The sequence below is a fragment of the Geotrypetes seraphini genome, chromosome 3 (assembly GCF_902459505.1).
Source record: "Geotrypetes seraphini chromosome 3, aGeoSer1.1, whole genome shotgun sequence".
NCBI classification, from domain to species: Eukaryota; Metazoa; Chordata; class Amphibia; order Gymnophiona; family Dermophiidae; genus Geotrypetes; species Geotrypetes seraphini.
In genome coordinates, this window is record NC_047086.1 from 373590206 (window position 1) to 373617207 (window position 27002).

The 27002-nt window shown below is 42.6% G+C and overlaps 1 protein-coding gene across 3 annotated transcripts in view; it reads right to left on the bottom strand.

The window, feature by feature from the left end:
* The window catches only part of SPTBN1 (spectrin beta, non-erythrocytic 1), a 569130-nt gene that overhangs the window by 37303 nt on the left and 504825 nt on the right, over positions 1 to 27002 (bottom strand). For all 3 annotated transcript variants that reach the window (XM_033938993.1, XM_033938994.1, XM_033938992.1), the window contains 4 exons: positions 25589 to 25785; positions 15555 to 15667; positions 15394 to 15460; positions 6025 to 6260 (listed from right to left, as the gene is read on the bottom strand). In XM_033938993.1, coding sequence (XP_033794884.1) covers positions 6025 to 6260; positions 15394 to 15460; positions 15555 to 15667; positions 25589 to 25785 — 613 coding nt within the window. The remainder of the gene's footprint in view (positions 1 to 6024; positions 6261 to 15393; positions 15461 to 15554; positions 15668 to 25588; positions 25786 to 27002) is intronic.

Consider the following 27002-nt stretch of genomic DNA (forward strand, 5'->3'; position numbering starts at 1 on the left):
CAAAAGATAGTCCAAGACAGAAGCCAAGGAGGTATCTCAAGGCTCCATGTCATGAGAGATGCACCATGTAAAAAATCTAGAAAATGTTTGATGGCAGCATTGTCTAGTGCAGTGGTTCCCAACCCTGTCCTGGAGGACTACCAGGCCAATCGGGTTTTCAGGCTAGCCCTAATGAATATACATTGAGCAGATTTGCATGCCTATCACTTCCATTATATGCAAATCTCTCTCAAGCATATTCATTAGGGCTACCCTGAAAACCCGATTGGCGTGGTGGTCCTCCAGGACAGGGTTGGGAACCACTGGTCTAGTGGCAGGCTTTCTAGAAGCCTCTGAAATGTCTCTTACAGGTTGAGAAAACTGAAGAGGAGTTATGTTGAGAGGTACCAAGCTGTCAGGTGCAGAGACTGCAGATTGGAATGAAGTAGAGATCCTTGACTCTGTGCAAGCAGAGACGGAAAAACTGGCAGAGACGGAAAAACTGGTAGAGGGTATTGCTCTCTGCTGCCGAGTTGAAGTAGAAGGGTGGACCAAGGTTGTCTCGGCCACTGAGGAGCTATCAGAATCATGTTGGCATGATTGTTCTTCAACTTGACAAGAGTTTTGAGAATGAGAGGGAATGGAGGGAATGCATACAGGAATAGATTCGTCCATTCCAGTAGGAAAGCATCTGCCTCAAGGCGATGATGAGAATATATCCTGGAGCAGAACTGAGGCAGTTTGTGGTTGTGGGGAGATGCAAAGAAATCTATCTGAGGAGTTTCCCATTTAGAAAAAATGTGATGAAGAGGCGAGGAATTGAGTGTCCATTCGTGAGGTGGCAGAAGACACCTCAATTTGTCCGCTAAACAGTTTTTCACCCCTTGGATGGTGTTCTGGAGGATTGCCCAGTCCCAAACCTTCAGAGCTTCTTGACAAAGGGAGAGAGAGATCCCATTTCTCCCTGACATAGTACATGGCGATTTGGTTATCCGTTCGGATGAGGACTACCTGGTCATGAAGATGTTGAAAAGCTTTGAGAGAATTGAAGATCGCTCCGAGTTCCAACAGACTGATAACAGACTGATATAACACTGATGATCCGTGCTAGACCAGTGGCCTTGAGTACGGAGACCGTCGAGGTGAGCCCCCCAAGCGTAGGTCGAAGAATCTGTCGTGAGGACCTTCTGATGAGGTGGCGTCTGAAACAGTAAACCTCTGGAGAGATTGGAAGAGAGCATTCACCAGTGGAGAGACTGTCTCAACGAAGGAGAGACTGTAATGTGTCGAGATAGTGGATCACAAGCCTGCGTCCACTGAGATGCCAGGGTCTACTGAAGAATTCGGAGGTGAAGTCTGGCAAAAGGAGTCACTTGTACTGTGGAGGCCATGTGACCTAGTAGTACCATCATGTGTCTTGCTGAGAGTGAAGAGCGGGAAGACACTTTGTGACAGAGCTGATTAAGAGCATCCAGACGTTGTTGAGGAAGGAATGCTCTGAGTTGGATAGTGTCCAGAACAGCTCTGATGAATTGTAGATTCTAAGAGAGCTGAAGTTGGGATTTGGGAAAGTTGATTTTGAATCCCAAGCTTTGTATGAACCATGTAGTCCGTTGGGTCGCTACAATAAACCCCTGAGATATTGAATCTTTGATGAGCCAGTCGTCTAGGTAGGGAAACACCTGAAGACCATGGTTCCTTAGAGCTGCTGCTACCACTATGAGGCACTTGGTGAACACTCTGGGAGATGATGCCAGGCCAAAGTGTAGCACTCTGTATTGAAAATGCAGATTCCCCATCCGAAATCTGAGGTACTGACGTGAGGCCGGATGAATGGGGATATGAGTGTAAGTCTCCTTGAGATCTAGAGAAGATAACTAATCGTTCTGATCTAGAAGAGGATAAAAGGATGCCAGGGACAGCATGCAAAATTTTTCTTTGATGAGAGGTTAAAAATGAATAAAGAAAAATAATATTGGGGAGGGAGGGTGGGTTATAGGTTTATATATATACAATTGTTGTTTATCTTGATAAATTTTTCAAGTGTTGTTTTTGAGACTATGTATGGTTTTTTCTTGTACACTTGTTGAATGATTAAAAATGAATAAAGAATATATTAAAAAAAAAAAAAAATTTTTCTTTGACTAAAAATTTGTTGAGAGCCCTGCGATCCAGAATGGGCCGCAGATAGCCCGTCTTCTTCGGAACTAGGAAGTAACGGGAGTAAAACCCCCTTCTCTGCTGTTCCAATGGAACTTCTTCGATGGCACGGAGATGAAGCAGAGCTTGAGCTTCCTGAAGAAGTGCGGTTTGGGATGGAATGGAAGGATACTCTCTTGGAGGAAGCTCTGGTGGAATCTGAGAGAAATGAAGAGAGTATCTTTCCCTGATTATTGACAACACCCAGAGGTCAGATGTAATGGTCTCCCATCGATGGTAAAAATGATACAGACAACCTCCTATGGGGGAAGGGAGGACAGAGGCAGAACGATGGAGATTATGCTGTGTGAGACAGTCAAAAAGGCTGAGCAGCCTTAGGTGCAGCAGAAGATTGAGGTTTCTGTTGCTTCTGCTACTTTTTGGGGAGTGCTCGAGTGTAAGGAGCCGCCCTTGGAGGATAATGCCTCTGGAAGGATGGAAGAGGTCAAGAAGGTTTTGCTGGAGCTGGCTTTGGTCTGACAATTGAAGCAAAAGATTTCTCATGTTCAGAAAATTTCTTAGTGGCAGCCTCTATAGATTCATCAAAGAGGTAATTTCCCTCACAAGGAATGTTAGCTAGACGGTACTGAAGATTAGGGTCCATATCAATAGTGCGAAGCCAGACCAGGCGACGCATTGCTACTGAGAAAACAGTGATCCTAGAAGAAAGCTCAAAGGCATCGTAAGATGACTGGAGAAGATGTAGTCGGAGTTGCGCCAAGGTAGCACCAAGCTCCAGAAACTCAACATGTTTATGTTCATCCAAGTTCTTCATAAAACTTGGAAGATGTTCAATCAGAAATTTCAAATAAGTCGTGAAGATGAAATTGTAATTTAGGACTCTAGAGGCCATCATGGAATTCTGGTAAAGGCGACAGCCAAACTTGTCCATGGTCTTGCCCTCTCTTTCATATACTCTGGAAGGATGGCTCCTCTTTAATGAAGATTCCACAAGAAGGGATTTTTGAGATAACTGTGAATTCTCAAATCTCTTGCAATGTAGTGTTCTATACCTAGATTCCAATTTACTTGGAACAGCAGGTATAGCATAAGGAGTCTCTAGATTTCTTTTGAAAGTTTGAGACAAAAGCCTATTAAGAGGAAGCTTGAGGGATTCCGCAGGAGGCTGAGGCAGATGCATTTCCTCTAAATATTCCTTAGAATATTTAGAACCAGCGTCCAAATGAGAAAGGGAAGAGAAGTCCTGTGTAGAAAAAGCCCAGGTGAAGACCCCTGAGAATCCCCCAATATAGTAAAAACAGGCCAACAGCTAAGACCTAAAATGGCTGCTGAAAGAGCAAAATGGACACTCTGACTAAAAACTGTCAGCTCTGAAAGACACTTCTGCTTTCTTGAGAGCAAGGTCAAACGGAAGGCTGGAGAGAAAAACAATTCTAGTGAAGAAGGGATCTTGGCCCTATATTAACAGGTTCAACTGATGGAAGTTTCACAAGAAAAAGGATGATGATGGGAAAGGCTCACCACGATACTGACGGATGCTGCGCAAAAAACAAGAGATGTAAGAATGTAAGAGAGCTAACCACAGAGCTGAAAAGCCATTAGGCCCAGGTGCTTGAAAGAGGATCTTGATATATTAACAGGACATTTACTGGGAAATAGGATAGAATTAGATAAGAAAGGGCGTGACACACAGTATCACTCATTATGCTAACCAATCAATAGATTAATAAATGAGATAATAATTATGATTAACCAATGAAAATGTGAAATGTAACATGCACCAAGGTGGGCCAGAGCTGTCATAATCATATAAAAGAAAGCTCCGTGACCATAGTTTCAGAACTCTTCGGAAGTTCTCCATCAGTCTGGCCAGCCTGGTGTATGTTCTATCACTTTATATGCTATATGATTTGTTCCTGTAAGCTATTGCTGTTTTATTATTAAATTCATATCATTTGAAGTCAAGTGGTCTATCAGTGGAGGCCGTAATAGCTGGCTCTTCAAAATTTAATTTCCATGTCGTCAGCCATTTGACGAAGAAAGGAGGAAAAAGATAATTGATCTGCTAGAGCCTGGCCTCGAGAAGGACTCGATGACCTCGAGGCGCCTCGAGTGAAGAAGGAAGGCGAAGCCGCTCTAGAGTATTGGTAACCCAAAGAATACACAGACTTGGAATCAGTTGAGTCCTTGGGGTCTGGAAGTGGAAACCTTGGCGAGGGGTTGGAGGCCTCGAAGAGCTGGAAGGTTTGGATTGAAGCCTGGATGAGAAAGGCTTTTCTGCAGAAGATGACCTGCGCCTCGATGAGGGCCTTGGTCTATGACGAGAGTGCTTTCTGGAAGTAGGTCTCGACTGAGATCGAGGAGAGGTTGCTTTATGCCTGGAGACAGGCAGTGCCGCTGGTGAATGAATAGGGCTAGAAACTGTAGATCGAAACCCCATAGACTCAGTGGTTTGGATCGAGGAATCTCGAAGCACTCCCAAAGACTCAGCTCCTTATATGGAGTGTGAGGATTCCTGTCGAGGCACTCGCAAAGACTCGACTCCTTGCATAGAGTGCAAAGATTCCAATCGAGACACTCGCAAAGACTCAACTCCTTGCATAGAGTGCGAAAATTCCAATTGAGACACTCGCAAAGACTCGACTCCTTGCATAGTGTGTGTAGACACAGCTCGAGATATAGGCAGGGACTCAACCTTGTGGGAGATTGCTGATTGCCCAGGCTGGACTGCAGGAAACAGAGTCGAGACAGGCATGTATTTGGTCAGGAACTGAACAAATTGCTGACCTAATATGGCCTGGAGAGAAGCCTGCAATTGTGGATCCGAGTTTGAAACTGGACCATTTGCTGAGGCTATAGGCTCTGAGGTGGCAGTAGTAGCATGCTTTGGCTTGGACTGATGCTTGGATAACTTGAGGACCACTACAGGAACCTTCTGCTTAGGTATCTGACCTGAGGGAAGCTCAGGGGAAGATAAAGCAGGTGTACTCGAGGCCAAAGACGATCCAAATGAGGAAGGTCTGATGAGACTCGAGGTCTGAGTCGTCGAAGCAGGAGGACCCCCTGCTGAAGTCTAGACTGAGTCAGGTCCTGAGGTCGAGGGTGTAGCCGAAGAGTCCATCCTGAACAGCTTTTCCACTTGAACTTGATGACATTTAAGGGGTCGAGGTTGAAGAGTAGCACAGCGCAGGCACAACTTTGGACTATGGTCAGGACTGAGACACTTAAGACACCAGCGGTGTGAGTCCGTGAGGGAAATCGCACGCTGGCACTGGCTACACTTCTTGAAGCCCATTACTGGCCAGGACATAGAAGGGAAGATAGCCACTGTGAAGTCGAAGCCCGCAAGCTGCGAGTGACCGACCTGCCCCACCAGTCAGTTGACGAAAAAATTTTTTTTAAAAAAAGCAGAAAATAAAGAAATAAACACAGCGATTCGCAAAAGAACTAAGACAAACCGCGGTGAAGAAAAGGCACGAAGCAACGAAGTTTCACAAAGAGCATCAAAGACAGACTTTTTGGCTCCGTGGAAAACTGAGAACTGAGGAGACTCGCCCTGTGCTGGGTGGGAAGGCACTCGCGTATGCGCGGTGTGGCAGACTCGAAACTTCTATGTTTCTACAAGCAAGTCTGCTTGCGAGGATGTCTGCATCCGGGCTCCATGGATGACGTCACCCACATGTGAGAATAGGCTGCTTGCTTGTCCTGGGATAAACACAGTTTCAAAAAAGTAGGTTTTTAGCCTGGATACAAGAAAGATGATTGTGTGTGAACAAGTGGTTAGAAAAAAGAGAGAGGTTAAAAAAGGCTCCATGTCCTTACAATTTGTATATATGGTTAAATCTGTGTCATATGGCAACAGCTTGCCTTGAGTACAAAGTCTACCTGCTTGAGGCTTTCTTGTTGTGTGCCTCCCACTCATGTTTGCGATGTAGAATGCCTTCCATCTGAGCTGTTGAGTCCTGAGTCTTAGCAGGAAGAGTGGCAGCAGTCTGGGCTTGAAAGCCTGCCTTGGACTTGCGATCTGAAGTTGGTGAAGGGATGGGACTAGACTCTTTTGAACTTGATCTCTGCTCCGCAGCTCCATTGACCATTTCATTTGTTTCAATGTTATCTGAAACCTGGACCAACAGAAGGAAATGCTTCAGTAAAACATCATGTAAATATTCCAGGTTCTATAGTGACAAACATGGTTGTATATAATGTATACAGAGTGGCACGGAAGTACAGTAAAACCAAACTTACACCAATATATATTGAACAGGATGAATAAGGAAATTAGATGGCACGGATGGATTAGTATCCGTTGTACAAGGAAGGAAACAAGACATCAGTGAGCTTTACTGTACTTCATTGTCCATTGCTAATTCAAGATGATGCATCTCATTACCAAACTCTTACAGAAGGTTTGTCAAATGATACAGTGTTTCATTAAAGTGTGGACACTTATGTTATATTTCAGCCATTTTACATGAAAAGCATGTGATCATTCTAAAGAAAATATATTTTTCTTTGAAGTAACACAAATCAAAATGGCTCAGTACTGAAGCTGTACATGATCATTAACAGAAATTTTTAATTTTTTCCATGCTTAACTGGTTTCTGTCAATGCTCATTTGGTTCCATAATATACAAAACAAATCAAAAGCATGCAGAAATTAGGAAGATTACACCATGCATTTCACTTCCACCAACCCAGTTAGGTTTTGGATTGTAAATAAAGGTGAGGAAAACAAGGAAAGTCAAACATGGATTTACCAAAGTCCACTGGAGACTTTTTATTATGATTATTATTAATAAACTAGATCAAATTTATGTTAAAGGAACTGGAAAACACCACCACAATCACTCAACTCCACACAGCTATTTACCCCCAAGACAAAGAAAGAACCATGGCCTTGCCCATCGCTTGCTTTGTGGATCGTGAAGCTTGCAGCACAGAGATCGGGAGAGGCAGGGGGCCGTCGAGCCTCCAACAGCTCTCACTGGTCAAGCCGGTGATGTCTTCAGGAGCCATTCATCCAACATTCATTTTATTTGGAATCCAAATGGCTTTAGGCTTTGAAATACAGCTTAGTCCCAGTTAATATTTTTTTTCATTCATGATCACCTTAAGAAGCCCACAGATTATACAACAGGTGTGTGTGGGATTAGTAAATTACTAAAATTTAGTGCTGCTAGTGTTCTAGTAAATTATATTCTGTGCTATTCAGACAAGTGAGTATTTGTCAATGGCCTAGCAATACCATCCAAGATAATTGCTGAGTAAGTAGCTAGCTCAGGAGGCACCAGCATAGGATTAAATAGGTCTGCAAATGTGTCTTCCCTGCCAACTCCAAACCTCATTTCTCTGGTCTTGACTCTATGCGCATACAAGACAATCTAAATAAGGGAAGGGGCCAGTTAGCTATCTTTAAAATCAATTAAACTCTCAAAAGACAGATATTAGATTGACAAAATCTAGATTGAGACAAAAGTTGAGACACAATCAGCATCTGTAACAGCCTCAGACCAAAAATACAAAATCATGATCCACTATGCATGGCAATTAATTCCATTCCAAAACAGCACATGCACTCTAGTCATGTATTTTTTAACGTAATTGGCAAAAATTCTATGTCAATATCAGGACGATTTTGGCATTTACTGATACAGCATACAGTACACGACATGAATGTTATATAGTCTTAAAATACCTCTTTTTAATAAAGTGCTGTTTGTTCAAAGAAAGCCTACAAAGCCTTGATGCAAGTTTAATGCACAAATGAATACTGCCATGAAGTATATAAACGACTGGGGTTTGCTATGAAAGATGGCCTTACCTTCACTTACTTTATCTATAAGACTAAAGATTCTCTCATAACAAAATTAAGAAAGATCCAATTAAATGGGCAGCAGTAAATCATGTGATTTTCTTTGCTTCTACTGTTCAAAATCTCTGATAACCTACAGCTGCTGCAAGGAAGCAGCTGACTTATGGCTCTAGTAAGGTAGTGCAGTTTCTCATACCATGCCTCAACAGGAAACACCATTGTATTTTTTTGCCTTCTGTTATAGAACATGTTAAGCCTCGCTGTTCACAGGGGCTCCTGCTGATAGCAGGTGCCATTCCAATACCAATGGATAGATTTAACTTCTATTAAACTTTATTAAACATCCGCCATAAAAACCTATTCACTTCAAAACAGTGTCATTTTTAATATGCTGGAAATGGTCTCTTGCTTGGCCAAGTATTGAGGTGCATAGTTCTCCATCTTGGCTGACAGCTGCTATGCAGTAGATATGCATAACATTTAGATTAACATTAATAGGGGCAAGATAATGAAGAATATGATAACCAATAGCCAGGTTGTCTCCATGGGGACTAGAAAAAACTTAGTACTGAAGTTTCTACCAAGGATTGGTTCATAAGTCATGGGAACTATATTTTTTTCTCTTGAAAATATGCCAACACCGGAAATCTAATATATATGTTTGAAAGTGTGTGACATGTACTTCTTAATGTTACTACAAGATGAGAGATGAATGCAGTACTGTATTTCCCCATGTATAGGCCACCCCTTTGTATAGGCCGCAGGAAATGCAGATGTAGGTTTTAAAACCCTTAGATAAACTGCCCCATGTTACTAGCCGTGGCTTATCTAAGAGTTTTAAATCCTACATCGGCCAATACATCATCCTCTCCTCCCTTAAATACTTCCCTCGCCAGTAAATACCTCCTGGACGGCTGCCTCCTCCTCCAAACACGCTGTGCAGCACAGGAGTGATGTTTGCGATCTCAAGCCTCGCCCCGTGCCGCTTCCTGATTTGCTGCTGTCAGTTCTTGCGACAGCAGCCAATCAGAAAGCGGTGCGGGGCGAGGCTTGAGATCGCAAACATTGCTCCTGCCCTGCACAACGTGTTTGGAGGAGGCAGCTGTCCAGGAGGCATTTACCGGCGAGGGAGGATAGGCTGCCCCATTTAAGGAAGCCACACCCACTAGGTCGGTTTGCAAAATCGATGTATAGGCCGCAGCCTATACATGGGGAAATACAGTAATCTCTGGTAGAGGAGAAGCAAAAAAAAAAAGACATTTGAAATCATCATTTTATTATGGCATACAGTGTACAATATGAACAACAAAGTACAAGTACAAACTGTTAACATCCTTCAAAGTAGTTTCCCTGGTTGTCTTGTGTGTCATCCAATTTGTGAGGGACACCCTGTGAATGCACAGTATTACAAGTCATTTCTGTAGTATCCCTCTGTCATAAAGTATGGGAGAAATGTCCAGAAATGTCACAGAACGCCATAATCCTACATGACAACACTACAGCTCATAAAGCACATGATTGTTTACAGAATTGGGGATGGGAGACTACTTTGAAGGATGTTAACAGTTACACATATTCGCTCTCAAGCTGATTATGTGCTTGGTTTAGTCAAACATAGGGTTACCAGATTTAAAGATGGACAAACCCGGATACATGGCCCCACTCTGTTCTACCCCAGCCCCGCCTTGTTCTGCCTTCATCCCGCCCTGTTCCGCCTCCAACCCTGCTCCATTCTGCCTCCAGCCCTGTCCCCAAAAAGCTGCATCTCTTTTTTCTGACCTCCAGGCTGCATCTGGAGGGTCTCCAGCATGCGCTGATGTGTGCGACGTCATCCGCGCATGCTTGTTGAAGACCCTCCAGACAGGCTGGAGCTCGGGGTTTTCTAAAAAGAGGACATATTCAGGTTTTCCTAGATGTCTGGTAACCCTAAGTCAAACAGCTAACATTTATTACTTGTTTGTTTAATAAAACGATGATTTCAAATGTCATGTTTTTTGCTTCTCTCCTACCAGAGACCATTGCACTCATCTCTAATCTTGTGGCAGCATTAAGAAGTACAGAGGTACCTTGGATTACGAGCATAATCCGTTCCAGGAGCATGCTCGTAATCCAAAATGCTCGTTTATCAAAGCGAGTTTCCCCATAGGAAATAATGGAAACTCGCTTTGATGCGTTTCCCCCCCCATGAGAACCGGCATTGCTCCTTCTGAAGGCCCCCCTGCGATCTGGCATCCCCCCCTGCTACGATCTGGCACCCCCCCCCGATGCGATTGGGCACCCCCCTCCGCCACGATCCGGCACCCCCCCTCGACGCTTCTTACCCTCATCTGGGCACCGGCACCAGCATGTCCTGTACTTGGTGCCGAAGATCAGCCTCCTCTTCTGCTGGGCCTTGAGCATCTGCGCATGCTCAAGGCCTGCGAGTTCACGTTCTGAACGTGAACTCACAGGCCTTGAGCATGCTCAGATGCTCAAAGACCAGCAGAAGAGGAGGCCGATCTTCGGGCACCGGCACCAAGCACAGGACATGCCGGTGCCCAGATGAGGGTAAGAAGAGGCAGGGGGGGGGGTGCCGGATCGCGGGGGGAGAGTGCCGGATTGCGGGGGGCGCTTGTAAATCGAGCCATTCTCGGTTTCCGAGGCACTGATTTTGCAAATGTTTTGCTCGTCTTGCAAAACACTCGCAAACCGGTGCACTCATAAACCGAGGTACCACTGTACAAAAGTATATATTAGATTTCCAGTGTTGGTGCATTTTCAAGAGAAAAAAAAATAGTTGCCATGACCTATGAATCAGCCCTCATATATAATTTTTGCTTTGAAATACCAGACTGCCAGGTATGTTTACAGCCTTTGAGAAGACTGCTTCTCACTGTACACATCAGACACAAAAGGCACACAACTTGCAGCTTTGTGAGAAAATAAAGTCCTTTTAAAAATTGTTATGGCTTTCATTATTTGTTGGCAACGGGGATGAGAACAGAAATGAGTGAACATACATACACTGGAAAGACAATGTGGAACAAAAGAAAAAGAAAAGTAAGAAAGCTAGAAGCTAAATAAACTTTAATGAGAACATGCTTTTAAGCACACACATAACTGCACAATAACACAACACTGAAACTGAACTACAAGTACAACAATTCAAATTCACTTTTTCTTTCCAAATTTTTTTGCATAGAGGTTAGTATGTAAGTGCATTAGCATCTATGAAGGCACTAAAATCTGGACTCTGATCATGCAGTGTGTGTCAGCAGTGGAATAACTAGAAGAGCCCCAGTCATTATCAAATTACACATATCATTACACCTAATTCAGCAATGTGAATCTCTGCATCACAACTCAGAAGATCAAAGAAAGGCATGACTTCTTCAAACACCAAAAAAAAATGCAGCTTATTAAGGCCCCGATTCACTAAAGTCAGCAAGTCAGGTTTAGCAATGATTGCTGCTAACCAACCAAATTCACAAAATGGCCCACTGCATGTTTTTCCCCCTCGAATATCCATTTTCCGATCTGGCCATGCAAATTTGTAAAACCCCATGCAAAATAGCCAAGCAATTGATCCACTAATATTTGCTTGACTATTTTGCATCAGGCTTTACGATCCTAAAACCTGACTGCTTGTAATAATAATAATAATAATAATAATAATAATAACTTTATTTTTGTATCCCGCCATACCCGGAAGAGTTCTAGGCGGTTCACATCAATTAAACAAGGTTACAAGTGGTTTACAGCAGTTGAGCGGGGTTATGAGCGGTTCAATAACAAATTGATCAAAGTTGCCAGGGGGGGGGGGGTGAGGGAAGGATGTAGAGGGGAGAGTGGGTGTTAGATAGAAGGGGCGTTGGGATCCTGGTCTTGGAAGAGGCGGGTTTTGAGTAGTTTTCTAAAGCCGAGGTAGTTGGGGGCCTTGAGGGCCATTTGGGATAACCATGGGTTTAGCTTAGTGGCTTGGAAGGCGAGGGTTTTGTCGAGGAATCTTTTAGAGTGGCAGAGTTTAAGGGAGGGGTAGGCGAATAGTTGGATTCTGCGGGAGTCCTTGATGCTGTGATTGTAGACCTGTCGGTAATTGTGTTACTACCAATAACTCAGAAACAGTGAAAAATCCAATAACAATCTAAGAAAAACGCATTCACATGGAGCGTGTAGAAGGTAGAAAAAGCTATAACGAGTCCACTGGGAGGAAAAGCCTCAGACAAAGCCCTCCCACCGCCACAGCTGTGGCATAAGGTGCTCAGGCGGAGAACCTTATCAGCAGAAAAAACTCCCGTGGAGCCTAATAAGGCTCTATGTTGTACAAATAAATAGCAAGTGGTCACAATTTTAAGTATAAAATGACTCATAACTTATCTTTGTCAGTGTAATAAATTGAAAAGCTCGGTCAGAACACTAACGATGGCCAGCTGCCTCAGGATGTGACCTCTGATCATGAGCTTTCAAAGTGGGGCACGCTGAAACGTGTTTCCTTACACAAAAAAGATGGCATCTTTATTGCCCACGAGTCGTCCTCCTTCTCATGTTCGGCACCCCAGCAGCTGTTTCTTCACCTGGCCTGCCTTCCAGCTCTCTTAAGGGCTCAGCAGACCAGGCCATTTCCATCTGCAGCACAGTGAAGGGAAAGGGAGATCGAATCGTCTCCCTTCACTGCACCGGAGGGCAGATCGTGTTCAGCAGGAAGCCTTGCCCCCAGCAGCTGTTTCTTTACCTGGCCTGCCTTCCAGCCCTCTTAAGGGATCAGCGGTCAAGGCCACCCTCCCTCTTCTCCCAGCTCACCTTCTAGCTCTCCTAAGGGCTTAGCAGATTGGCTCCTTAGCCGGCGCTCCTACCTTACTTTTTATCAGTCTATTTACTTTTCTCTTACTATTTCTGTTATCTAGCAGCTTCAGATTAGTCCCTGTGGTTTCTGTTAATTTTTCATCATGAAACCACCCCTTTGGTTCCTTTTTCTCTTACTCTGTTCATTTCTCAATACTACTCACTGCACAAAACCTTTCTCCCCCAATATACTTGACTCCACTAGTGATAGTGAGATCTGCCCTGGCCTCAGAATTCCCGTGCTGGTGCACACCAGAAATTACCCCTTAAAAAAAACAACAAACCTTGAGATGTTAACTATGCTTCTTTAAAGCCTGTACCTACTGCCAGCTTGCCCAGTCTTGCCTCTGACTCTCTCATTCCAGTCCTGACACTATATTGCAATGTCAGATCAGCATGCAACAAGCTCCAAATATTAAATGATCTACTAGTGGATTTTGATCCTGGATTCCTGTGAATTACGGAATCGTGGATCGCAAAAGATGATTTATTTACACAAAACGAACTCTGTTCCCATGGCTATCAAGGTCTCTTCTCTTCCAGAAATTGCCGGAAAGGAGGAGGCCTGGCACTTCCTTACAAATCATTCTTTGACGTACAGCTCCTTGAAAAGGGTAGCAACACTTCACTAGATATATGCTAGCTACAGTCAACGATGAGCTCCAATATCACCCATTGGGTATTCTGTTACTGTATCGTCCACCAATCCCTTGGAATAAATCCTCCGAACTCAGTTTTGAGACCATAACAAGCGCTTTCCTAAAATCTCAAAGATTACTGATTAGTGGTAATCTTAATCTCCACCTAGACAATAACACTAGTAAGGATGCGATTGAATTCAACAACTTTCTCACTTCTTCTGAGTCCTCTCCATCCCATGAAAAGGGGCATGCTCTAGACATCATCAGTTTCCTTGACCTTACTGATTACAAAACTTCAGCCGAAGGTGTTCGTTGAGAACAAGTCCCTTGGTCCGACCACTTTTTAGGTACCTTCTGTCTCCCCATTTTCATGTCTCACCTTGGGGTTCAACCCCATGCCTCTAAATCTATTACCTTCCGGAAAAAAATTGCGAGTGAACAGTTCTGGACCCAATTTCTTAATCAGTTTTCCTTCTGTTCCAAGCCCAATGCCCCAGAAGCCAACTGGCACAACTGGGTAAACCTCTCTGAGACTACCTACTGCTCTCTTGCTCTCTATCTACTAAGACTGTCTCCTGCTACCCCTGTTATCTTCCGTCCCATAGAGAACTGAAGTGGTGAATAGTGAAGAAGCAAAAGGAAGGTCCTTATTGAGGGGTATTATGGCCTTTAATTGACTGGTTATTGAAGTAATGAAGCGGAAAAGGGACTGCAAGCATGGAATTTGCAGATTTAACTCAAGATGACACACATTGCTGCATAAGACAAAGCAGATTGAAATGATTTGTGAGTGTTTCCAGGGGATGTTTTTGGCTTTTTAATCGTGTTATAGTAGAAAGATAAAAAAAAATATCAGATACAACATTAAGCTATAAGACAGAGAGACTTAAAGCTGGCATATAAATAAACAAGAAAAAAGTGAGAAAAGTAATAATGCAGAGTAGAGTTATGAAAAAAAAAACATTCTATCTTGCTGGAGATGGATTCTATGTACAATTATTTACATTGTTTAGAAATTCTTGCCACAACCTTTCCATCTTCCTCATTAAGAATGACACTCTCACATCAAATCAAAATGTGAGACTGAACAAAGCAATTTCAACATCTGAAGAATTAGAAGTCCTATGTGAAATCACATGACAAGATATTGACCCTTTAATTGCACTTAATTTACCCTTTAATTAAAACATGCAAACTGACAATTATTGCAAAGATGCATTTGCTAAAAAGATATAACTGTGATACAAACACAAACTGAAAACATAAATTGGAAAGATTGCTCAAATATGAAAAAATGCTAAATTTTATCAAAAGTTCTTTTCAAGCCATAGTAACTTATTGCTTGGATTATAATACAATGCTGCAGCAGCAATAAATAGTTGGATAATTCTTTCTTTTTTAACAAAAAAAGCCAGAACAGAACAAAAACAAAATTAAAACACAAATTAAACATTATCTAAAATGTAGGGGTTCTCAAACCAATCCTCTTGGACACGTGCAGCCAGTCAGACTGGAGGATACCCACAATGAATATGGATGAGATAAATCTGCATACAATGGAGGTAAGTGCAGGCAAATTTATTTCATGCATATTCATTGCCCGAGTGTTGAGCTATTGAATTTTAGGTTTTGTTTTTTTTTCAAATTCTTTATTCATTTTTCTTGCAGTCCATGTTATTGTTCCAACTCACTTTTAGGATTTTGCTGACAACACACTATGGGTAAGGACAAGAGTTATTTTTACTTTCTCAAATTGTGATAATTGTTCATTCTAACAGAGCCTATAGAGTGCCCTAAGGAAAACTTAACCAATCATAGAGGTGCAAAGAAACAATAGGAAAGGGAGGCAGAAGTAAGCCAGTGAGATACTACTGAGAACAGCACTGTGAGGGTCACAGTCCAGAACGAGGTCGCTCGCTGCCTGTCCATCTGCTGTTAAAACTTTGGTAGTTTTGGTAGGTTTGGGAACGGTAACTAACCCGTGGAGACTCATGGTCTGAAGGAAGCCCATTCTGTGAAATCTGCTCTCCTTCCTTTATTCCAGCCCTATCACAACAAACACAGAAAGTATGAAACCTGTTAATATGGAATATGCATCTCATTAAAATACAGGGCTGGTAATGTACACATGTGCACTTACCACTGCTGTGGTGATTCTGTCTCATCTGACATCTTTGGGCTAAGTTCAGGAGAAGGAGGCTGGCGCTTCCTTTCTTCTTCCTCCTGCTGTCTGCGTACTTCCAGCAACTCCAACTATGTAATAGAAGAGTTTTACGTCAGATAATAAAATTAAATCTCATTGTTGTTTACATCATGTGATGATATCATCCCATACACTGTTAGAAACTTACCAGACATTATGACCATGGCAGGCTTAAGTGTACTGGACACCCTGGGTAAACCATCATAAACCCTCAGCCTTACCCACCCCTCCCCCATTTCAGGTCCCTATTCTGGCTCTTCAGGTCATAAGAGCAATTGCCCATCTTTCAGGCAGATAAAATATTACATGGATGGTTCTTTGAATTTGAGTGGCTGCCAGGATCTATGACTGAAGCTGCTCTTTGCATCGTTCTCCCAAAGAAGCTGCTGCCATAGGCAATTGCCTAGTTTTGTCTAAGGGTTGGATAAGCTCTGTTCATGACCTGTATCTTAAAATTTTGACGTAACATAAAGCACAGTTAATTACTTGTAAGTAACAGGTGTTTATCCAGGGACGGCAGGCAGATATTCTCACAGAGGGGCAACGCCATCCACGGAGCCCGGTATGGAAGTGAAAAGTATACTGTCACTTTAAGCTTCAATGAAGCTTTGCGACTGCCTGCACTGTGCATGCGCGAGTGCCTTTTCGCCCAACTCTGGCTCATGAGGTCATCAGTTCCATGCCCAAGTGAAGAAGCCAACTAGGGAAGGTGGGTGGGCTCTGAGAATATCTGCCTGCTGTTTCTGGATAACACAGGTAAGTAACTATGCTTTATCCCAGGACAAGCAGGCAGTATATTCTCACAAATGGGACTGAGGGAGAATTGGCCTCTAAATAAAGAATAAATTGTGCAGTAAAACTGAATGAACTCAAACATAGTATGTTAAGAGTAATGGAAGGAACTATATGAACTAAATATATGAACTAGTAATTGGTACAAAAGTGTGCTCAATAAGCGTAAAAGGCAAATACTGTAATCCAGTAAAGCTATCACTGATTGAAGTTGTTAAATGTAACCAGACCTCATATTAGTAGCTGAATGGGAACATAGAAGGAGATGTTATGAAGACCCAGGTAGTCTAGTTGGGTTCTGGAAGGTGAGATGTTTAAGAATGAAAAGGAAACAGGTTATGTGAAGTCGTGTAAGGCTTAGGTCATTGTATGATAGGGAACGGGCTGACTGAGCTTAGGGATTACTCAGAGCTCTGGTAGGACTTCCATAAGGTGAACAGAGGTCAGTGCTCTAAGTTCACCGACTCAAACTGGAAAAATAAAGTAGAGCAGAAGTGGTACTTTCCAAGATAGGTAAGGAAAGTCAAAAAGAGCAGAGCTCTAATTTGGAAAAAAGATCAGTGAAGATAAGACCAGTTGGAGAGCACAACCTGCTGGAGAAAGCTTGATCAGGAGGGTTGGAATCCCTCAATGTGACCCATTATTGTAGAAACGAATGGATGTTCATGGAGAGGATTATGACCTAAAAGAAGGAGGAATTGATAGCAATAAAGCAGAAGCATGAGCCAAAAAAAAAATCTAACCTCAGGTTCTACTGAGATAAGGAGTGAGATTGCTGGACTGAGAGCCATGACTGCTAACATAGAACTTCTCCTTAAACAGGAATAGCAGTAGGGCAACTATGAAGAGAGCAACCAGGAATCTAGATGCAACTGGTGAGGAATACGAAGGAGTGAAACAAAACCAATGGAAGCAAAAACATCAAACACTGGATGAATAGTACACAGTGATGATAGTAGAAATTAGACAGAAGAGGACATCCTTTTAGCTGTTGAATTCAGAGAGTGAAGGTTTTATGAAACAGAAGATCTCGGTTCTGAGTGAATTGGAAATGGAAAATAAATATATGTTTCTCTCATTTTTTGTACTGTTGAAGTAGAAACAAGAAAACAAGTTTGCCAGGGTCACCAAAAAGGTAGAAGAATGATGGTGGTTAGGTGTCAGTCGAGTCGAGGAACTAGTGGGCAAAAAAATAGTTGTTGAAGCCACAAGTTGGGTTTGTACCCATGGCAGTAAGCACTTAAATAGGGTTAACACCCTCTGGAGTAACTTTCTGTTCATCGGCAGAAATGAATACCAGAATATGTTTGTATAAGCTAGAAGAAAAGCATTTTCCACTAGCTATGAGGAAAATAATGTGGAAGAGAATGAAGCAAAATGAGACTGTTAGGAGACTCAAAGAGATCCATAGGAGGAGGTTCTCAAGGGGAGAGGATCTGGTGCCAGGCTGTGCAATGGAAAGTCCATTAGTGCAGTGCAAAAAAGTATTGAGCTTGTAGAAATACAGACATGAGAGAGAAGCAGGGCAAGACCATTCACTGTCTGCAGTATGTGATCTCATGACATGGTAGAAGAAACTGCAGATATCGTTGTATGGTGATATAACACAAGTCCAAAAGAGAAAACCTAGAAGAGGATAAGCTTGAACTCTGGAAGAGGAGTGCCAAATACTCACTGCGTGCATGGGAAGTCCCAGACTTTGTTGGAGGCTCGCATGTATATATTGATGAATTTTGTGTGAGAGATGTATGTGGAAGATACATAGAACACCTCTTTAAAACCTGAGACCATTGTGAGAGCAGAATTCATTGCAGAGGTAAAAGCATACAAATGGGGCATATGCATAGCAGACACCAGTTGGCATAGTAGGGTAATTGCTTACCTGTGGAATAGGCAGTGCAAAACAGAGGTGGGGGTTTTTTGGGGGAGGGAGGAGGGGGTTTGTAGGCCAAGTCTGGAAGGGAATTATAATGAGAATTGTTGATATGAACTGAAATTTCAGTAGTAATCTTGGAAGATCCACTGATAGTATTATTGCTCTGGGAGACAATGTATTTAAGGAGATGAGACTCCTATTAAGTAAGCATCTCAAGAAAGAAAACTGTAGCCATGAAAGGAATTGTTGGTGTTACCACAACTAACAATAAGCAAAAATTCTTCATAAGAGCATTATGAAATGCAAAGAAAGTGAGCCGCATTTGCAGATGAAGGTATAGGTGAATGTCTGTAAGAGGTCTAGTGTATACATATATAGACCAAATGGGAAGAGGCATTTCGCTTTCGGGGTCAGTATGCTATCCTGATTAGGATGCAGAAGTGGCCTCTTCCTCCCCTATAGCCCCTCCTATTCCTCCAGATCCTTCAGAATGAGGAAGTAAATGGAGTAGAACTCTGCTTCTGCTTTCAAGGCAATGTCTGTGCTTTCATTTATTTATTTAATTCTTCATTTTTTTCATCACCAGCTCTGCAGCAGGTGGTCGGCAACTTTCAGGGTTCTTGAAGGAAGAGGAGAAACGGAATTGAAAAAGAAGCTCCGGAAGAGTAGTGTGGAGGAACTTGTTGAGACAAAACAGGAAGCCTTCTTGTATCACTGAACAAGATTATGCGATAGTGGACAGGAGAGCCAGCATTGATGACCTCTGTTGGTCTAAAGAGGAGGCAGAAACAGTAAAATAACGGGTATGCATTGTACAGGCATGCCCAAAAGTAGAACTTAGTTGATCCTGCTAAGAACCTGGTTGAACCTGCTGAGCAGTTGATTGATGAGAGGCATGTTCTACTGATGACGAATAAGCTGTGCATAGTATCCTAAACCTTGTCACCAAAAAATTATCTGCTTGAATAAGGAATAGGTACTAGGCAATTGTGGACACTGATATCAAAGTCAGATATGCAAAGCCAGGAGATAGGTCAGATGGAGGTCTGAAGAATCTGGGAGCAGAGAATTCAGGCTCAGGGAAGTGTATTGTGAGGTATGAGACCAAGTGAGGAACCTCAAGAGCATCCTGTAGAAGACGGGCAAAGGAGCTGCGGTGAGGTACGCAGCGGAAGGTATTCCAAACTTAAAAGGATTTACACTATATAAGCAAAGAGTGGATTCCTCCTGTAGTACTCCCATTGACGAAGTAGAACTTTGGTGAACATAAGAATTGCTGCTGCTGGGTCAGATCAGTGGTCCATCATGCCCAGCAGTCCGCTCATGCGGCAGCCCTCTAGTCAAAGACCAGCGCCCTAACTGAGACTAGCCCTATCAGCGTACGTCCTTGTTCAGCAGCTAAAACTGAAGCTAGAGGCAACTTTGCGCAGCAGAGAAGAAATTCCATAGGAAGCACAGTGGGATAGATGTGTGGATTATATAGGTAGGACAATCTGGCTCTGACGCTCTGATCCAAGAGACTGAAAGTTCCACTTAAGGCCAGTGATGTAGATGGCCAGGTTACAATGAATGCAGTTGATGGATGGCCTGCATTGTCTTACTCGATGCTGAAGATATCTGGCATAAGCTGAAGCCATACAGTAGATGTGTGACTAGAGAATTTGCCATGACAAGCCATTATTAGCCAGGTGTCTCTTTTTCTTTTTGCTTTATTTGAATCTCACTTTGGCTGACATCGCTGGACCCAGGAGCAGGCAGGGAGGCTTGCCGGAGTGGGAGCGCACTCCGCCCCTCCTCCCCACCCGACGGGACTACGCTGAACCAATAAAAGATTCAGCGCCTAACAGCATGCTGTCTAAGACGCTCATAGCACCTTTGTGAAGCGACCAAGAAGCGATCCACCCCCACAACACTACCAAACGTAAAACCAACCGAAAAACAGCAGCCAAACCACCAAAGACCCTTCTACCTCCTTTCACCAACCACCAAAAAAAAAAAAACCAAACAAACCCAAAATGAAGCTAACCTCACGAGCCCAGCACTTCATACTGTTAATCCTTCTTTTAACCAGAGGGAAGACAGCAGCAAATAACCTCCTCCCTACACCCGCTACAGATATAAATAAATCTCTCTTCCAAAATAGGAGAACATCAAGTGACAGAAACTCAAACCTACAATCTAACACTCTACACTCTATTATCACAGCATGGGGAAGAAGACCAACACACACTAAGACTAAACCACACCGGCACACCAAATCACTTATATATCCAAACACAACCCACAACTATCACACAGAGATATCCACACTCAAATGCACCTACTTAAATATCAGAGGCGCTAGGTCCAAAAACAGAGCTTATAAAAACCTGGATAACACAAGAAAACCTGGACTGTTTTTTCCTCACAGAAACCTGGCTAACCTCCGACTCAAGACCCCAGAATAACTGAAGTCTGCCCACAAGGATACAAAATTACAGTGGTCTGCATGGAAAAAAAAGAGGCGAAGGCCTAGCAATCTTAATCAAACAAGATCTAACCCTTAATATAATTGAGAAAACATCTAACCCGTACATGGACCTTTTAGCTTGCCAACTCTCAAGCACCACACGAAAAGATACACTAAACTGCATGCTCTGCTACATAGCGCCGGGAAACTGGTCTTTAGCAAGAATCGAAGTGGAAGACTTCATATACCAAAACTCACTAATAGCAACCTACAACCTACTCCTAGGAGACCTAAATCTACACCTAGATGATCAATCATCCAAACAAGTAGACAACTTTCTCTCATTTCTCAAAGCCTTATCCATACAAATGCTAAATCTACAAACAACTCATGAAAAAGGCCACCAACTTGATATTGCAGCCTTCATGACCCACCAACCATCCTTAACAGAAATTCATACATCTAACGGAACATAGTCCGGATCCATCTGGTCAGACCACTACACCTACACTTTCAACATCAACTGGACCAAAAACAACAAAAAAACTATAACAAAACTCAATAAAGTAACATACACCTCACGCAAACACATCGAACCCTCCATATTCTGGTCTAAAATAGATGAAACTATTCTAGAAAACAACCCCGAGGATTTCATCTTACATTGGGAAAGACTTTGCTCCAACACCCTTGATGATTTAGCCCCACTGCAAACCAAATCCAGACCCAGCAGGAGATCAGATAAATGGTTCGACTCCAAACTGCTACAACTCAAAAGACAATGTAGACGACTAGAGAGAAAATGGAGAAAATCAAACTCGGATCATACAAAATCCGCCTGGAAAAAAAATCAACAAACAATACAAATCACAATTAAAGGACAAGATAAAAGCACACTACACCAACCTAATAGGTACTGAAACCCAAGACACCAAAAAACTATTCCAAATTCTAAAAACCCTAACCGACACCAAACCCTACCTGACCACTAACAATAATACCCTCCCCTCAGCCACTCTATTAGCAGAACACTTCCAAAATAAAATTGACAATGCAAGAGCTACCCTCAACGACACCTCTACCCATCCTAACGAATTCACAATTCTCCCCATAGATAGAGATTCTACTGCAGCAGATACACTATTCCTTCTAGTAGTTTAACAAAGAAAGGGATAGAGGCGATGGGCCAGTAGCTAGCAAAATAAGAAATTGGTTCCTTCTTGTTCTTGGTAATGATATGCCCTTTATTCTCTGGGAATGTGTCCTTGTTAAGCATTGTCTGAGTCCAGAAGAATAAGCCCTGAAAAGTCTGTCCAAGTTAGATTGTAAGCTCTTCCGAGCAGGGCCTGTCTATAAATGTCAAAATGTGCAGCGCTGTGTAAGCCTTTTAGCACTATGTAGGTGATTAGTAGTAGTAGTAGTATGGACTCCTGTGTATTGGGGGAGTGAGTCTAATGATCTCAGGTGGGCAGGTGTCTGATGGGCATTGTCCATGCAGGTATTTGGTGTAGAGCTTCTGGAACAGGTTTAAGTCTAGGGGGGGAAAACGTTTCCCAGATTAGGTCTGCTGTGTGATTATGAGTAGAGAATACACATGGGTAGTTCTCTGGTGTTTTGGGGGAGCTGAGCTTATTATGGAGAAACTGGAACTTTGAATAGAAGTAATCTGTGAGTATGTTGACTGGAGGGGGTTCTTTCTGGGGAGCTAGGAATAATTTGGTGATGTTGGTCAGTTTAGACACTATCCTGAAGAGTTCCTTGGTGTTGATGGAGTGGTCACCTACCAGCTGGGAGTAGTAGGCTTTGCGCTTTTCTTTGCGCATTTGTTTATATTTGTGTACTTGTTCACACCAGTGTCCCTTGTTGACCTGGGTTTCATCTTTGTATCATATCCTCTCTAGGCAGCGGACTGCTTGTTTTAGGTTGCAGCGCTCTTCATCAAACCATTTTTCTGGCTTGCAGATCCATCTTTTTCACAGGGATTTGAGGGGGAGTCTGTTGTAGATGTTGGTGCTTTGTCCCAGGTAGCATAGAAATCTAGCGGGTCTAAGAATTCTTCAAAATCTTTGAATTTGGACCAAAAGGAGGGTGCTTCAATGTGACTTCTGGTTGTATAGGTTCTTATTGGCTGCGGAGTGTGTTGTTTGGCTTCCTGCCAAAGTAAGTAAACCGGAACATGAAGTGGTCTGACCAAAGTGAGGGAAATCTAGCGGGTCTAAGAATTCTTCAAAATCTTTGAATTTGGACCAAAAGGAGGGTGCTTCAATGTGACTTCTGGTTGTATAGGTTCTTATTGGCTGCGGAGTGTGTTGTTTGGCTTCCTGCCAAAGTAAGTAAACCGGTACATGAAGTGGTCTGACCAAAGTGAGGGAAACCAATCCCCGTGTTGCAGAGCTATACTGGTGTATATTGTGTCAACTTCCAGGGTGGTAACGAAATGGTGTCCTTTCTAGTGAGTGGGTGAAGGTGAGTATCCAGGGGACTGTAGAAAGTTGAAGAGGTCCTTGACAGTCTAGATGTGAGTGAGTTCTAGGTATAGATTAATGTCTCCTAGTAGAAGACAGCAGGGGGAGGAGAGTGAGTTCCTAAGTATGGAGTCTAAGAAGTCTTGTTGGGCCTCGGTCCACTTATTGGGGGGAAACAAAGATGAAAACAAAGATGATAAATGTTATAATGTCCTTATATCACTCTATGGTACGGCCGCACCTTGAATACTGTGTGCAGTTCTGGTCACCATATCTCAAAAAAGATATAGCACAATTAGAAAAGGTACAGAGAAGGGCGACAAAAATGATAAAAGGGATGGGACGACTTCCCTATGAGGAAAGGCTAAAGTGGCTAGGGCTCTTTAGCTTGGAGAAGAGATGGTTCTGGAGCGACATGATAGAGGTTTATAAAATGAGTGGAATGGAAAGGGTAAATGTGAATCACTTGTTCACTCTTTCCAAAAATACTAGGACTAGGGGACATGTAATGAAGCTACTAAGTAGTAGATTTAAAAGAAACCAGAGAAAATATTTCTTCACACAACATGTAATTAAACTCTGGAATTCGTTTCCAGAGAATGTGGTGAATACAGTTAGTTTAGTGGGGTATAAAAAAGGCTTGGATAATTTCCTGAGAGAAGTCCATAGGTCATTATTGAGATGGCTTGGGGAAATCCACTGCTTATTCCTAGGATAAGCAGCCTAAAATCTGCTTTACTACTTGGGATCTAGCTGGAACTTGAATTGCCCACTGTTGGAAACAGGATACTGGGCTTGATGAACCTTTGGTCTGTCCCAGAATGGCAATTCTTATGTTCTTAATTCCAGGCTCATTCAGAGGAGCTGTAGAAGACCAGAAGATTCTGAACACTGGCAACAAAAGCTTTTGAACCCTTTTTTATAATCACAAATGGCAAATGCAAGGCTGAAAGTAGGTTCTGAAGTGTGCTCAAAGCTTATTAAGCAAAGTAAGCTAACTGAGAAATGAGAAGGCACAGCTACAGTCTTCATAAACAGGTGGTGATTTCTAGAGTATGAATACTTTCTTTCTTAACAGTGACCAGGACCACAAAGCAAAGAGGGGGAAAATGACTGGCAAAGACCTTGTTCCACAACAGCATCTCTGCTATTCTTGAACATTTTCTGCAATTACTTACTAGTTCCATATACACAGAGAACAGGGAATGTGGTTGCCAAGTTAAGACCCTAATTGAACAGATTTTTGCACTGTAAAGGTACAAGCAGATATATGTTTTCTACCTTAATGCTTTGTTAAATATATAACAAACTGGCTTCACGCTGCTCCTTATATTTCTTCTTACACACCAATATCCAAATGATCTATCAACAAATTTGTATTTGATTAAATAATTATGGATCCTCAAATGGCTGACTTGAGCTTATAGCTTCATAGCTCAATTCTGTTGCCAGAATTTCACAGGATTGTTTCTTGAAATTAATCTTTTCTTTGTCTATTGCTTATTAATGTATATATTTGTATACAATTCAATTTTTTTCATTCATTTCAATTTTGGTTTTCAATTTATATAAATCTTACTTATATAAATCTTACTAAGTAAGATTTATATAAATTCTCCCCATGATCAGGTCGCCTCTCCCAACATGATCATGTTTCAAAATATCTTCATCAAGGTTGAAGCTCCAGAATGCAACATATACATCTCAGAATGAATCACCATTCAAATAGTCTAATTTCTACCTTGCTCATTTTAATGTGATTTTTATCATTTATATTTTACTTTTTGCCTCCATTTTCTTATAATTTTATTTCCTATAATCCACTTTGTTTGGCCCATTGTCAGCAAGGTGGATTAAAAATACCAGAACTTTCTGATCTGAAGAAGGGTTACCTTCGAAAGCTCTAAATAAAATGTATTATTTAGATGAGTTAGTCCAATAAAAAGTATTACTCTATTTCCTTTGTTTTATTTCAATATATTACCTAGAAAAGTGGATTAACACGGCCACCACACCAAATACCAGAACTAAATTTAATTTAAACCATGAAGAATCTAGATTTTAAATCCAGAATACACTGGTATTTACACATATGGAATGCTCTACATCTTAACAGCTATTAGTAGCAGAATGCCTGTTTCATATTTTAAAGTAAAGCATTCTGATGAGAGACAAAAGTTCTGGAAAAATGTCTTAGCATGCAATAATTCACATGTGATAGTGTTTTTTCATCACATTTAACATTCCAGAGCATTCCTTTTTATAAGTTAAAGATCTGGGAAGGAAAATTTTCTCAAAAGATTTTTGATCAGTGATAATGTTGTTGTTGAATGTTCATCTTTAAAAAGGTTAAATGGGAAGAGTTTCTAGACATATAAAAGAAGCTTACTGTGGTCAGTCTTTCAAGGGCAGAGAACCTTTCATCCCATGTAGCTGCAGACTTCTCAAAGGCCTCATGTCTCTTTATCAGTTTCTCCACTTCATCCACACTCTGTCCTATCTCTCGACTGGACAGGTATGGCTCCTGCCCCATTAGCCAGGCTTCTGCCACACTGGCATCCCTGGAAAACTGATGTACCTCCAGAACTGAAGGAAAACAGAAAACATGATCAGTCTGAATGGATGGAATCTAGAACCAGGGGCAGGAATCAAAAATCCCAGCGACAGAAAACAAATTCACTTATCTGTAAAACATATTCTCTGAGCAAAGCAAAACTTAATTTCTCACCTATGAGCGATTTTATTGATGGAACCCAGCGTGGGAAGCAGTAACCAAGCAACTTTTCCTAAAAGCCTTTGGGTAGGCTCACTGCACCTGCGAATCTTTTCCTGCCATTGTTGCAAATGATTTTCTCAGCTTATTACTAGCTAGAACAGGGGTAGGGAACTCCGGTCCTTGAGAGCCATATTCCAGTCGGGTTTTCAGGATTTCCCCAATGAATATGCATTGAAAGCAGTGCATGCAAATAGATCTCATGCATATTCATTGGGGAAATCCTGAAAACCCCCCTGGAATATGGTTCTCGAGGACTGGAGTTTCCTACCCCTGAGCTAGAAGAATACAAGTCATTGAGGAGGTGAGAGAGTTTTGAGGATTAAGTCAGCTGTCCTTGAAGAACACTCACTACAAGTACTGTATTTTTCGCTTCATAAGACGCACTTTTTTTCACCCAAAATTGGGTGGAAATTTTTAAGAACACCCCCACCTACCCTGTTGTACCTCTTCAAAATGTCCCACGTGTCGGGGGTACGTGGGCTGACTGCCACCCGCCTGCCACCGTTGCTCCCTGCTGGCCGCCACTGTGCTGCAACTCCAGGAAGGGAAGGGAAGGGCCAGCGTGCCACGTCAGACACTACTTTCCTTCCTCCCTGTTGCTTTGAAGCCTGCCTACCCCTCCGCCGATTTCTCCTTCTCTGGCCCGGGTCCACTGCTGTGCCGCCACTCAAAGAAGGGAAGGGCCAGCGTGCAGTGATTGCATGTCGCCGGCCCACAAGCCTTCTCCCAACATCAGAACTGACGTCAGTTCTGACGTCGGGTGAAGGCTTGTGGGCCGGCGACATGCAATCACTGCACGCTGGCCCTTCCCTTACCTCCTTTGAGTGGTGGCGCAGCGGACCCAGGCCAGAGGAGGAGGAATCAGTGGAGGGTAGGCAGGCTTCATCAGCGCAGCAGGGAGGGAGGAAGACAGTGTCCGGCGTGGCAGGAAGGACAAAAGCTTGGAAGGCAGTAAGGGGGAGGAGGCATGAACTCGGGACATGGGAGGGAGGGAGAACGAATGACAAAGGATGGAAGGCAATGAGGA